Here is a 13676-nt window from a genome sequence, read left to right as displayed (position 1 = left end):
TTTGTAAATAAAGTTAAATATGTCAATCTAATGTTCGTTTTCATAGTGTTATTCCCTCCATCATCTAATTAGGACTAGCTAATTTATAAAACTTTAATTTACTATATGAGTATCTAATGTTAAATACTTGAATGAAAATGGTCCACCCTGGATTTTGTTCTGTGGAAGAGGTCCGCTGGCTAAAACGTTTAGCCTCACATAGACGTTTCCTCACTGTGTTCGAACATATTTTTAAATAATAAATTACTCTGGTAAATTTCATGAAAATATTTCTCCACTCGGACACTGCCTCGAAATCACGTACAAATTACAAATAATAATTTTATTACAACAATGCTGGCTCAGTTGTGAACGAGGGCTGAATTCACTATTTAAAAAATGAACTAATAAATTACAACAGTCCACATTTAACAATGATTCAATATAATGAATTGATTAAAATTTAATTAACAATTTTCATCAGAATTTAGTAAATGGTACTTTGACAGTTTGTATGATTAAATTTTGCAATTGGTTGTTATTTAATTGTTTTTAATCTATTTTGAAAGAATTGATTTTGTACTGGAATAATATCACTTAACGTAAGATTCCTTGAATTGAAATGTAATTAAGTAATTAAAACGAAATATTAAAACTATAACGAATTTTTAAGTGAAAATCTGGACAAACTTGGAAAAAATCGACATAAATGTTTATAGAAGAGTTTTATTTATAAAGAAAACCAATATCTGAGTTTAATTTCCTTCTCGTTAATCTCTTCAAGCTTTTAATTTCCGCAAGTTAATGAAAACCTTATGAAAGAAAATTATACCATTCGGACTAAAGACTTGATTATGTGGTTTATTTTTTAAGAAAGACCATGTTTACTTTATAATTTAGGATTTTATCTTACGTTTTCTGAAATAGACTGTCTGCACTGTATAGGCCTGTCAAAAGAATGGGCCAATTACAGCTTCCAATCCGTTAAAGCTCCCTGACCCAGAAATGAGACGGAAGCGGCGATAAGGGTCCAACAGGATAAAGTCATTACACGTACACGACCTTCTACTTTTCCGCATATCGTCTTCCAGATATGGACAGGACGTGTCTGCCATCGGTAAAAGTAATTATGCTGTTTACCATAATAAGAATGTTACACAACCTTCTGTATTTTTTCCTTTGGAATTTGTCAGAAAGCGTCACTCATTGTTTATTATTTAAACTCGTATAATGTTACTTGCTCAACTATGACTTTTTACAAAAATAACTTTCAGCCGTATTTTGCTTTTCTTCTTCCGTGTGGCTTGTTGGAAAGTGTGGCCAATCGTCTATACGCTTTTTTTTCTAGAGCCAACCGATTTACGACGTGGATAAAGGAATTGTGTGCATTTCTGTTAGGCCGGAAATCACAAAAAAAGCAGTTCCACCATTGATAATCTTTAAAAAAAAAATAAAGTGAAGTAACGGTGAAAATGCAAAATAGAACAGAAATTAGACTTGCACGCATCACGCCATTCCTGGGGATAATGATCCCACAAAAGATTTACCAATCGCTTCACATGTCTATTTAACTTTTTTTTAACTGTACAATGTGTATTTTTTAAAATATTTCATTAGCCAATATGCAAAATTAAATCGAAATATGCAAGTATTTTATTATCTTATATCACTATGATGGGTTTAGTCATTCAATAAATTCTAAGAAATCGTGATAATGGAGCATTGACTAACAGTCGATTTACTATTTTAGTTTGAGAATAATAGAGAGAATTTAACAATCCTGAATAGTAAATTCAAAAGAATCAAAAGAATGCTAGGTCGGCTGATGAGTTTAGATGGTGATAGACAGGTTTTAAACCACTTTCTTCAATATCGGTGAAAGTAACATTGTCCAATAAAACGGGTCTTTAAAAAAAGCTTAATTAGAGAAGGAGTTGTCACGTTAACTTTTAACACCTATACGTTTCGTAAGAATTTTAAACAAGACGTTCTTGAGAATGGAAAAGAGTGCAAGACGGCAGAAGAAAAGTGGAATTAAGACAACAATGAACAATGTTTATAGATTATTTTAAAAATAAAAATGAAACGAGAAAAATAATTAGAAAGCTATAATTCCCCTCGAGGAAATTGTCCTTTAAATAAAAATATACGGAATACATAAATATCAATCTAGATGGGATCAAAGTGAACGACTGAAGTTTGATTGTGGCCTGTTTATAACGAAAGGCCCTTTGAAATGTTTTTATGTGTCCTCTGACTGTTCTTTTTTTCTTTAATTTATTATATCTTTGTTTTTTATTTAACTAATTTTTGAAAAAACTATAATTCTAGGATTTGTGCAAACTTAAGATTGTGCTTCGAAAAGATCTTTTTTCTTGTAGATCTTCAAACCAGCTTTACAATTTTTTTTGCAATTTTAGCTGTTAATTATCCTTTGTAATTAGAAACAAATTGAAAACAGTTTGTAATGATCTATATTAAAATTTTAAAACTTGTCAAATTAAAAGCGTACTGATATAATATAATAGAGTATAGTTATCATAATGGATAATCACGTTTAAAGAGAACTAATTGCTATAGTTTTACGACTGAACACTTATACTCAATTCCATTAATATCATTTAATTTAATGGCAGTACCATCCTAATATTCTGTTCCGACTCTCTTTCAGCACACACCACACTAAAAACAACACCTTAAACCCAGGCATCCAGGGTATACTTACAAAACTAAAACAAAGGTGTAAAAGTATTATTGAAATGGATTCCAGGCCACGCTGGCATAAGGAGAATGAAAACACGGACAGAAGGACAAGAGAGGCCTCAAATGGTACTCCTTGAAATTGAGTTCCCTTCAGTAACCTCTGTAATCACTTTAAACAGTTCGTCTGGGAGATTGGAACGGGGTGCCTGACAGGAACAAACCCTTTGCAATAAAAAAGATGTAAAGAATAGAAATATTAGTTAATGTGACCTTATGCAGGCCTTCCCTAAAAGAAGAATCCCTTCTAACCGGACTTGGAATTGGCCACACCCGGCTCACACATAGTTTACTCTTTGAAACCTATATGACCAATCTGCACATCTCCTATCACTACATCTCACATCATCATTGAACACTTCTGCGCTAGAACCCTCCACCCCAGAGGCATGCTATCCATATTAAGCAACAATTCAAAATCAACAAAACTTTTAACTTCTTAACCGACATCCAGCTAATAGATAAAATATAATTTCATATCCCCTCACCTTTTGATTCCTCTGCTGCCACTCTAAGTTGGTGGTATGGTGAAGCTCGGTAGTGGCGACGCCCATCCGGGGCCTTGGGTGCTGGTCTGTCTTGGTCTGGATTGAGGGGTGCCTCTCTGGACTCTAAGATCAAACTCAAGAGAATCTCCAGTGAGCTTAGAGGAGGTGTCAATGGTGACTAGATATCGATCCCTCTCCTCGATAAAGCCCTGTGCACAATGTTAACTTTAAAAGTATTAGACTCAAAAGATCCAACAGTTGAACATATATTTTTATATCTAATTGCTCTTAACCAAACATTTTCAACGCAAATTTTGCTTTAAAAAAGTTTACATAATTACAACATAAACAGTCATGTACAGTGTAGAATTCTTAGGTTGTTATCATACTGCACCCTTAAAGTTTTATTACCTACCCCATTCTGTACTTCCCAGTCCATAATTTGTCTTTAGATTTTATCATTTGCAGTTATCAATTGCAATCTTTTCTTACTGTTTTTTTTTCTTTTTTTCTCTCAGGTATGATGAAGGTCGAGATGGATATTTGGACTTGAATGATATGAAAAGGATGATGGAAAAGCTTGGTGCACCCCAGACGCATCTCGGGCTAAAAGCAATGATTAAAGAAGTGGATGAAGACGGAGATAACAGAATCAGCTTCCGCGAGGTATTTATTCATGATTTGAATAATGAATTTATACTGTGTATTTCATGCGAGCAGTTTTATTTTGACATTAGTTTTGTCAGTATACACAGAAACACACAAAAAACCCACGACGAATAACAAAACGCACAGCCTATTAAGACAGCACTCCCACACAAAGACACTGACACACAGTAATTTTGTTCTTAATTTATAATTTTAGCAGTGACATATTTTTGTGCTAGATACATATTTTTTGAGTGTCTATTATTGCATGGTCGAATATACATTACCAGTGGTAGCAGTTTGTGTTTTATTATAAATTAACTTTTTTTAATTGATATCTTTGATAATAATGATAAAATACTTTATTTCTAGTTTGATTTAATGCATCTGATGTACAAAAATTAGCAAACATTCTGCCAAAGTGTTTCCAATGCTTTTCTTCAATTTCTCAGTATTGTCATGTTTTAAAATAATGAATTATATTTTTTTAATTTAAAACTTTACATTTGTTCTAGTTTATGTTGATCTTTCGCAAAGCTAAAGCAGGCGAGCTTGTCGAGGAAAGTGGCCTCTCCCAATTGGCAAAACTAACCGAGATCGATGTCGATCAAGTCGGAGTCGGAGGCGCCAAAAACTTTTTCGAAGCCAAGGTTAGTTTTTATAGAACTATTTACAATTTTTTCCTATCTCGTTTTGCCTTTAAAAGTATATATACTTGATTTGTGTTTGTGCCACAATTTTTCTCATATTTCATAAATGTAATATTAACATAGTTGCCAAATAATTCAGTCATTCAAAGATTCCTCTTATTCGAATCACAGATCGAAGAATTGAGAAGAAGCAGCAAATTCGAAGATGAAATCAGGCAAGAGAAGGAAGAAAGGAGAAGGGAGGAAGAAGAGAAAGCACAAAGGAGAATAGCTTTTAAGGAGAAGGCCGCTAGATTCCAAAATGGTGTCGCCTGAAAAATTAATGACCACTTCAGCTTTTCCACCTGTACAAATCGAACGGAATTGACATGAAAATAATTTGTATTTTGTTACCCGCTAAGAATTGAAAGAGACTGAGCTTTGTAAACAAAATGGTTTTTGAAGAGTAAGCAGAGGAAACAAGTTTTTGCATTGTGGATAAATAGTCAATTTTTAGTATATTAAAATGTGTTATTGTAATATAAATGATATAATGGCTTTTTTCAATATTTTTTCATTCCATTTATAATTTAATGTAGTATATCATACGTTAACATAATTAATTATTAAAATGTTAATTATAAAAATTTATTCATTTCTTGTTCAAATTACATTATTCGGATTTTACAAAATTTGTCTATGTTTTATTTAATTTTGTTGTCTTATGTCTAAGTTTTAACTATGTTTAAATGTACTTAATATTGTTTATAATATAGTATTTTTCGTTAATGTTAAATAAAACATCTGTAAGTTTATTATTTTATAAATAAATTTTTTGTTGAAGTCGTGAGGAGCGGTCAAGAATGAAATATTTTAGAAAAATACCTTTTTCATTTTTTTTGCCGATGTTTCGAACTTTATTCGGGTCATCTTAAATTCCTGGGTGAATTACGAAACTTTTGTTCATTGAAAAAAGACCATACTCCTACCTAATATAAATTTTGAACCCAATTTATTCTTTCGTACTCACATAACGTTGAAATTGTTTTTGTGTTTATATGATTTTTCCTTAATTAATTTCATTTGATATTATTCTAATTCTTAAACCTTTTTCAATGGCTCCAGTCAGGCATTTGAGTGAGTATGATATTGACCGGGTCATAACATTATTAGAAAAAAGAATAGAGCCAGGAGAAGTTGCCAGGATACTGAATGTAACTCACTCTACAATTGGAAACGTTATTCAGCGCTTCATAGAAACAGGGCTTCACGCTTGAAGACCAAAACAGGGTCGACGTAGGTCTACAGATCAGAGAGACCATAGATTGCATCATCAGGCTCTGCGAAACCGCAGCATTACAGAAAACGAGATAAGAAATATAAGACAAGGACAAAATGTTCCGATTTCCTCCAGGACTGTAATAAGAAGGCTCAATGAAAATGACCTCATTGCACAGCACCTAGCTCGTGGACATCTTCTACCACAGCCCAGAAAATTCGTCGAAAATTTCCAGTTCCCACGGGAACATGTGAATTGGACATTGGAAAATGGGGACGAGTTTTCTTTATAGATGAGGTAAGATTTGCCCTCAAATCTTCAGTTGGCTGTAATTTCATATGGAGCGCTCAGGAGGAAGGTACGCCCCATGCTTTGTGAATCCTCAGGTGGCATTCAACGTTGAGTCATTGACTTTCTGGTATGACATTTTCCTTCGACACCCGAATTGGTTGTTGTGCGAGTAAGATCTCTAACCTCACAGAGGTACATACAAAACTTAACTGAAGAACATGTCGGTGAGAGACTCCTGCTAATGCCCCATAGAGCATTGCGGATGACTATCTGAATGAGGTTGGAAATGATTTCTTCATCAGTAGTAGTGTGGCTAGCTAGAATTTATGTTCTAATAACTCAGCAGGTCGTTCAAATAAGACCGATTAAAAAAATAGGTTTTTTACGTTTATTTCGAAAACAAATGGGTTTATGAGCTTAATGCTTGCTACATTCGGCTCAGCATCAGGTCGTTTTACATCGAATAACATCGTACAAAAATGTAGGTTTTTTTTTCATTTATCTCGAAAACTACGAGGTTTCCGAGCTTAATTTTTGTTTTTGTTTCATTCGCCTCAGCAGGTCGTTTTGCATCAATGTTGGACTTTGGACTGGAACCATTATATAATTCTAAAGATTGATTTTATTTTGGTGGATTCCAGGAACTGGAGGAGTTCCCCTGAGCACTGCAGATATAGCTTATTGTGCTCCTTCCTGTCTCTTTCTTTCTTTCTTTCTCTCTAGTAATAGTAATAAATACAAATGCAAATGCTTAGTATATTCCGACGAGCTTTGACCATTTGTCCTGAGCCGATGGAAGTAAAGGCATTTGAAACAATTTTTGAACCTAAGAAAATCGCGGCCATTTGTCCCGATAATCTTAATCAAATAATAAAAGAAATTCTATAAAATTTTAAATAAAATAATAAAAATTTTTGGAGCCCGGAACATGTGTGTGGATTGAGCTCCTGGTGAAAGCTCCTTTGAAACTCATTTTCGAACAGGGTTGTGACTAAATATAGGGCCGCTGAGATCCGATCTCGCCCAGACCTTCCATCGATGAATGCTGTGTCAATTTTCAATGCAGCCACCTTCCTCTTAGGCTTCAGAAAAAAGTCCTGAGGCGTCTGTGGGAGTCGAACCCACGAACGAGAGTTCTACGAGCCCAAAGCCTGACGCCTTATCCACTCGGCTAAATCTCAACGAAATCAGCGCTCGTCGAATTAGAAAAATTTCCGATTTGAAAATTAAGGTTCGATGTGATGAGATTGGCCAAAATCCAAAATAACGGCCTGGACTACACCGATCTACCGAAATCATCAATGTGAGTTTTTCTCCTGAAACGTTTCAACAGGGTATTCTCCGATAAAGTGGTTCATTTGTAAATATTAATCAAATATATATAAATCAACGAGATATTCAGCGAAAAATAGATCTTATTTGTTTCTTAGTGTACCGGGAGGAAACAAGGTAACTTAATGTGTATAATGAACATTGTATAAAGTATTTGTTGTGTTTTATTTAACCTAATATTTATTTAAATAAATATTAATGACGTAAAATGGTGAAGTCATGATAGGTAGAGCTTTTGAACTAGCGACGAGAAGTCCACGGGTGACGTGAAGTGAGATGTGTGTTAAGGTGGGAGGTGGCCTAAGGTGGTCGTGGTGAGGTATGGTGGAAGTAAATGGAAGATGGAGGTGGAGGTGGAAATTGTAAGGTGAGTAAGGTGGAGGTGTGGCAGAACCGGCCTTTCTTATCTACTACCGATCTACTACTTATCTAATAAAACTCGAAATCAATTATAAATCCTGGAGAAACACGTAACATATTGACATACAAGGTAATAGAGTGAATCAATAACCTAAGACAGATAAAAGACAAAAACCAAAGAATCCGGAAAAAAATTTCGACGAAGTTGTACACGTTTTAATGGAAACTATCTGCTGATACGATTGGCACAAGAATTAGACTCGTAAACCTCATAGTTTTATATAATTACGAGATACGTCCCTACTAAATCGATTACTTGAACTTACATCAAATCAATCCGAGTTTACGTATCGATTTTCTGACAAATCGTCGCTTTATGTAATGTTTGTTCGCCATTAGTGTAATATTTGTGAGCCTTGAAAAATAAATTGCATCCATCAAAAAAGTATGGTACTATCATATTTTGACTTATTCACTTCTCCATTGGCGTTGCTTCTGGTTTGATCTGAAAACTAAAGTAGATTTTTAAAAAATGATTAAAGCCAATAAATTTAGGAAAAGGAGAATTGCAGATCGCTCAAAAGTAAACAGACCCATACAAGACATACCAGATTATAAACTTGAAAGATGTATTGCACTGCTTAAAGAGTATTCTCAAGGTTCAACACTCCATGGCGTGCAGCATATTTTTAGAGATAGTGAGACAACATTACACAGGTATGCGTTGGCCTAAAAAAACTTAATTTTTTTATGTTAAATGAAAAATTATTTTGCTAGAGTTATTTGGTCTTCGCTGTTTTTGCTATGTTTCTCAGGAGCAACATACATGACATTTAATTGTTGGGAGAACTATGTAAATTATCCAATAGCAATATCTGTCGAAGACACCCACTATCCTCTTGCTGACGTCCTGTTCCCAGCAGTTTCTATTTGCCCCACTAATAAAATTTTGATTTCCCAAGCAATTTCTTACCTTTCCAGGTGAGCAAAAAAAACAGAAAACTTATACATACATCGTAAATATATAGAGCGTGTGAATTTTCGTTTTGTTATAGTCGTATACAGCCTGAGATACTTAATGATACTCAAATTTTTGATTTTTTAACATCGCTTATTTTACTACAACATCCTGTTTATTCTCAAATGGCACATTATTTACAAAACAGCCAGGCATTGTTGCCATTACTGTCTAACATCAATATATCAGAACTTATGTACAAGGTATCATAAAATTTAAAATTAATTATTACTGATTATTTGGAGGTCGTGATATGCGGTCTGGTGTGACGTAGGTTTTAGAAAAACATTTTCTCGATACCAACGTTTCGATCTTTATTGAGATCATCTTCAGTGTTTGTTCTCCGTGTATGTGTCATTCTTGTCTGTCGTGTTGAGAGTGCCAGACCGCTTCTCACGACTTTCAAATAAGCATCAAGTAACGGTCACTAAACACCACACATTAATTATTACATTATAAAACATAAAGGAGTTTGTGAGGGGCCGCAAATGGTGCCAAACGCGAAAAACCTCACTTTATATAAAAATTGTGCTAATTGAAAATTGTTACACAAGTTACTTACAAATTTTTTTAAAAATCCTGATTGGATATTTAATATGTTAGGGATTTCATGCGGATACTATTAGTTTTTAGACGAAATTTTCTGGATTTAAATTTATTGTCATGTCTAATCGTCAATTCTAATAGTTAACTCCTCCCCACAACTAGGAAATACGTAAACATTTTAGAGAGCTTTTTCCTCTCAACCAAGACCTTACATAAAAAGAATAATTAATTGAAAGAAATAATTTGATCAATTAGACCAATAAACATAAATTAATTATAGAAAGAGTTTGAGTGTTGAATTTTGTTTTTCTGTAAGTTTTCAATTCCAATATGTACATCGTTTCGAAAAGCTTGGGGATATCTGTAACGTGCCGTTAAAGGGAAGTTTGTCTTACCTTATTATTTCATGTTTAAGTAAATTGGTGTTACTTAGAGGTCATTTTCCCATTTTATTATTTCTGGGGAATTTTTAATTAAATTTTACATCTTTCTTCCTGATTTGTATGATGTATACGTAATAATTGAAGAATTTCTTTTATTATTTGATTAAGATTATCGGGACAAATGGCCGCGATTTTCTTAGGTTCAAAAATTGTTTCAAATGCCTTTACTTCCATCGGCTCAGGACAAATGGTCAAAGCTCGTCGGAATATACTACGCATTTGCATTTCTATTTATTACTATTACTAGAGAGAAAGAAAGAAAGAGAGAGAGAGAGAATGAGTGAGAAGGTGGACAAAACACACGGGTTTACACAGGGCGCTAAAACTGAAAGCAGTTCCTTCAGTTCTTAACTGTACACGGCTCTTATGGGCACTTCAGGATAGTCCTAGCAGGGGATGCCCCTGCTTGGTCAATAACTGAGACTCTTTTCGGGCCGAGGAATAGGCCATACATCAATAAAAGACTCTCGAACAAAGCAACCTTTCTAGAGTTCGGATTTATATGCAATAAAAATCCTCAAATACACCATATAATACGCACTAATAAAACCTCAAACATGCCATATAGTGTGCACTAAAAAATAAATAAATGCTTCAGTATGAATATCAGACAGGTCAACTGACTGCGGATGGTGATCGAAAAGGCTTCTCTGCACCGCATCCCACGCTCAATGGGATTGAGGTATGGCAGAAGAACAATTCCCAGGTTTTCTAAACATTGATAAACAACTCTGCGTCTGTGAGGTCTGGCATTGTCAGAAAATCCCTACCAATGAGATCCCTGGTTTGAGGGGTGTACTCCTCGATAATTTCTTGGACATAACGGACTGCGGTGAGGTTGCCTTCAACAATATTGAGTCCAGTTCGTCCTCCAGTGTAAATCCCAGCCCAGACAATTACACCACCTCCTCCAAACTGCACTGAAGGAAGCACGAACTGGGGCATTGTACGCATCCCCTGTTCTTGGTAGACTCTTCGGCACCTGTACAGACAGAAACACGGCTCATGAATAAACATGACACCATTCCAATCGGTGTCCTCTTCTAGGCGCTCGCTGCACCATATTCTCCTGAGTTGCTGGTGGAGGGGGGTTGCTGCATCTCAAAGGGGCATTAAAACAACCAAAGCATCTTGTGCACTATGGAAAGGGTTTCGTCTTGCAGTAATGACAATATTTCTGTTCTCCCTTAGCATCGTATTGCGCTGAGATCCACTACCAGGCTGCCTATTGGCACTTCCAATCTCTCGGAATCGAGTAAAAGCCCGTGAGATCATGCTCTGAGAAACGTCAACTGCCACTGTGATATCCACTTGCCGGTGACCTCGATGACTCATTCTCACAATAATATTGCGATTCTGATTCAATTTGCATGGTTAAAGAGAATACAACTGGATTAAAATGGAGAAAAGGTATTTGTTTACAAAATGAGTAATTTTCATGTCTACTATTCTTAAGTAAATCCGTTATTAAAAATGACGATTAATATTTTTTTTGGTTTATATTTTCTACTTTGTTTTATCCAACTAACAACAATATATCGGTTAATTTAATTATAATTAATAGAATAAGAATAAAATACAAATATCCCTATTCATTTTTGAGCATTTATAGATATTGTAAAGAAAAGAAAGCAATAACTATCAAGGCATCACATACAATAGTAATAATAATTTCTTTTCAACCAAAACCTTACATAAAAGATTGAATAATTGAAAGAAGTAATTTGGTCAATAGACCACTAAATATAATGGATTTAATAAGTAATTATAATAATAAACATTTTAACTTAAGTATGAATGTTTAGGTATGCATCAGTTGTAGAGCCTTTTAACCACGTGTGGAGGGGTAAATATAAATAAAAATAAAGTCTAAGAAGTTATATTGGATAGATCGCTTGGTTTCCTACTGGAGAAAAACCGCGAGGTGGAGAAAACGCGATGTACTGGCAATAGCCTTGGTAGTTCCCGGCCGGAAAAAATAATAATAAACGTTGTTTTGTTCTAAATTATCATTTTTTCCTCAGAATAACGTATTAAACTTACAGAAAATATTTTTTTTTTTTTTTTTTGCCTCGTTGTTATACATTAGCCAACGAACCGATTTCGAGAGCCGTGCATCCACCAGAAGCCAGACACAGAAAATAAATTCATTTTTGTGTTGTCCGAATGAAAAGTAAAATTTCTTCTCAGCAAGGCGCTTGAGTAGATTAAAACCGTCATACGGAACGGTCGTGCATGTTTAACATAATCGAAGCGCCGTTTTTCTCCTTTAGCCCACACTTCATTCGTCAATAGGGTCTCCTAATCCGGTCCCGACCTAAAGTAACCAACAAATTTTAAGTGTGTGAGGATTTTGCCTCTGTCTGCCATTTCAATTTCTCATGAAATATGAGGCCAAGGAATCGCACTGTCTCCATTTACTGAACGGGTGTGCCCCTCAGGCAGAGTTGAGGGGATGATAATTTCAAGTCATTTTTGCCAAGCTAATCTTTTTTCCTTGGGAAAAGGTATTCTCCCTGGCCCTTTTTACTTTAAAATTTGCAGTTTTCCTCCGTCGGAAGCAATTATAAGGCACTTCCCGGATAACTGGAAACGTGAGATTGGGTAAATAGGTAGGGTTTATATAGTAAGTAAAGGAAAAGTTCCGAAAATTACAATTTTCTAAAAATTAAATTTTTTTTTGGGGGGGGAGTTTAGTCTTACCATCAAAATTGTAAGGCACTTCCCATGTAGGTAGAACATGAAATCTATTAATCGTTATACATAGTTATTATGAAAAATAAACGCGTAAATATCCCTAACCATATTAGTGTCCAGTTTGTTGTGTTTGAGTGTATAAGGTCTATATTGGTATTGTTACGCATCCTTTTTACTTTAACTTCAGTTCAATTATGTAAATTTGGATTTATTAGTCCAGAGAATATGGTATAGTAAATCGGGAATTTGCTCCATTTCCATATATGCCAAACAATAGAAATCCTTCGCTTGTGATCTGTTTGTCACAAGCCTTGAACGAGAAAAATCCTGTGCAGTTTTAAGTTTTTAGAACTCAGTGGACACTATCTTTGGAAATACCCAGTACATTCACTGAATCTCTTAAAGGTGGATTAGGATTTTCCTTCATTGGAATTTGTTGAAAGTTTGAAATATCCCCCGGTCTTTGATTGAAATTCTCCGGAAATACGCAACGAATCTAATTGTTCTTGGATTAATTTTTTATAATAAAAAATCTAGTTTTTGAAAATGTATCAAAACATAGTAGGTATCATTTGAAAAAATGAAGTTACACTCAATTACTTATCAGTGTGGTATTTAATGTTTAGGCCACTTGTAAATTTTTTTAATGACCCTTCCATTTCCAGAAAAGTGGGTGTTGCATTGAAAATGCAGAATGTTACATATCATTTAGGTTGTAATAATTGATTTTTTAATCTTTTTTAAATGAGGGTTCGCAAGAGCAGAGGTTATATAAACCCTCAGGGTCCGGTGGTTTTGAAAAAAAGCCCATTTTTAAGTATGTCAGGTTCGAATGCAGGGCCGCTAGATTGGTCCAACAAGGCACCCTTGAGATTGTAGACAAAATTTCTTTGATATAGTCCAAGAAATGATAATTATTAACGAAAAAGGTGAAATGGGGGTCGTAGCTGACATGTGTCAACATCATAACTAAAATTAAAAAAAAAACAATGGAAAATATTAATAACAATTTCAATTAATTATTCTTTATGTAAGGTCTTGGTTGAAATGAGAAAGTTAGTGTCACGATCGGGATTCAAACCCAAGTCCTTCAGCTAATATTTTCATTTCAACATAAAAAAGAATAATTAATTGAAAGAAGTAATTTGGTCGATAACATAATGGAATTAATAACAATATTATCAATTCAGGATGATAATTTTTACA

The 13676-nt window shown here is 34.4% G+C and overlaps 2 protein-coding genes across 2 annotated transcripts in view; both read left to right on the top strand.

The window, feature by feature from the left end:
• Positions 1 to 5071, top strand: part of LOC106665097 (EF-hand domain-containing protein D2 homolog) — a 61630-nt gene extending 56559 nt beyond the window's left edge. The window contains exons 2-4 of the mRNA XM_014391299.1: positions 3746 to 3893; positions 4391 to 4525; positions 4697 to 5071. Coding sequence (XP_014246785.1) covers positions 3746 to 3893; positions 4391 to 4525; positions 4697 to 4840 — 427 coding nt within the window. The 3' untranslated portion in view covers positions 4841 to 5071. The remainder of the gene's footprint in view (positions 1 to 3745; positions 3894 to 4390; positions 4526 to 4696) is intronic.
• A 3030-nt stretch (positions 5072 to 8101) lies between these two features.
• The window catches only part of LOC112126565 (sodium channel protein Nach-like), a 10253-nt gene continuing 4678 nt past the window's right edge, over positions 8102 to 13676 (top strand). The window contains exons 1-3 of the mRNA XM_024225869.1: positions 8102 to 8483; positions 8544 to 8747; positions 8822 to 8987. Of these exons, the coding sequence (XP_024081637.1) occupies positions 8299 to 8483; positions 8544 to 8747; positions 8822 to 8987 (555 nt within the window). The 5' untranslated portion in view covers positions 8102 to 8298. The remainder of the gene's footprint in view (positions 8484 to 8543; positions 8748 to 8821; positions 8988 to 13676) is intronic.

Source organism: Cimex lectularius, unplaced genomic scaffold, assembly GCF_000648675.2.
Source record: "Cimex lectularius strain Harlan isolate CLEC.00 unplaced genomic scaffold, Clec_2.1 scaffold32, whole genome shotgun sequence".
Classification (NCBI taxonomy): Eukaryota; Metazoa; Arthropoda; class Insecta; order Hemiptera; family Cimicidae; genus Cimex; species Cimex lectularius.
The sequence above is the reverse complement of the archived record's forward strand: the minus strand, read 5'-3'. Positions and strand labels throughout refer to the sequence as shown.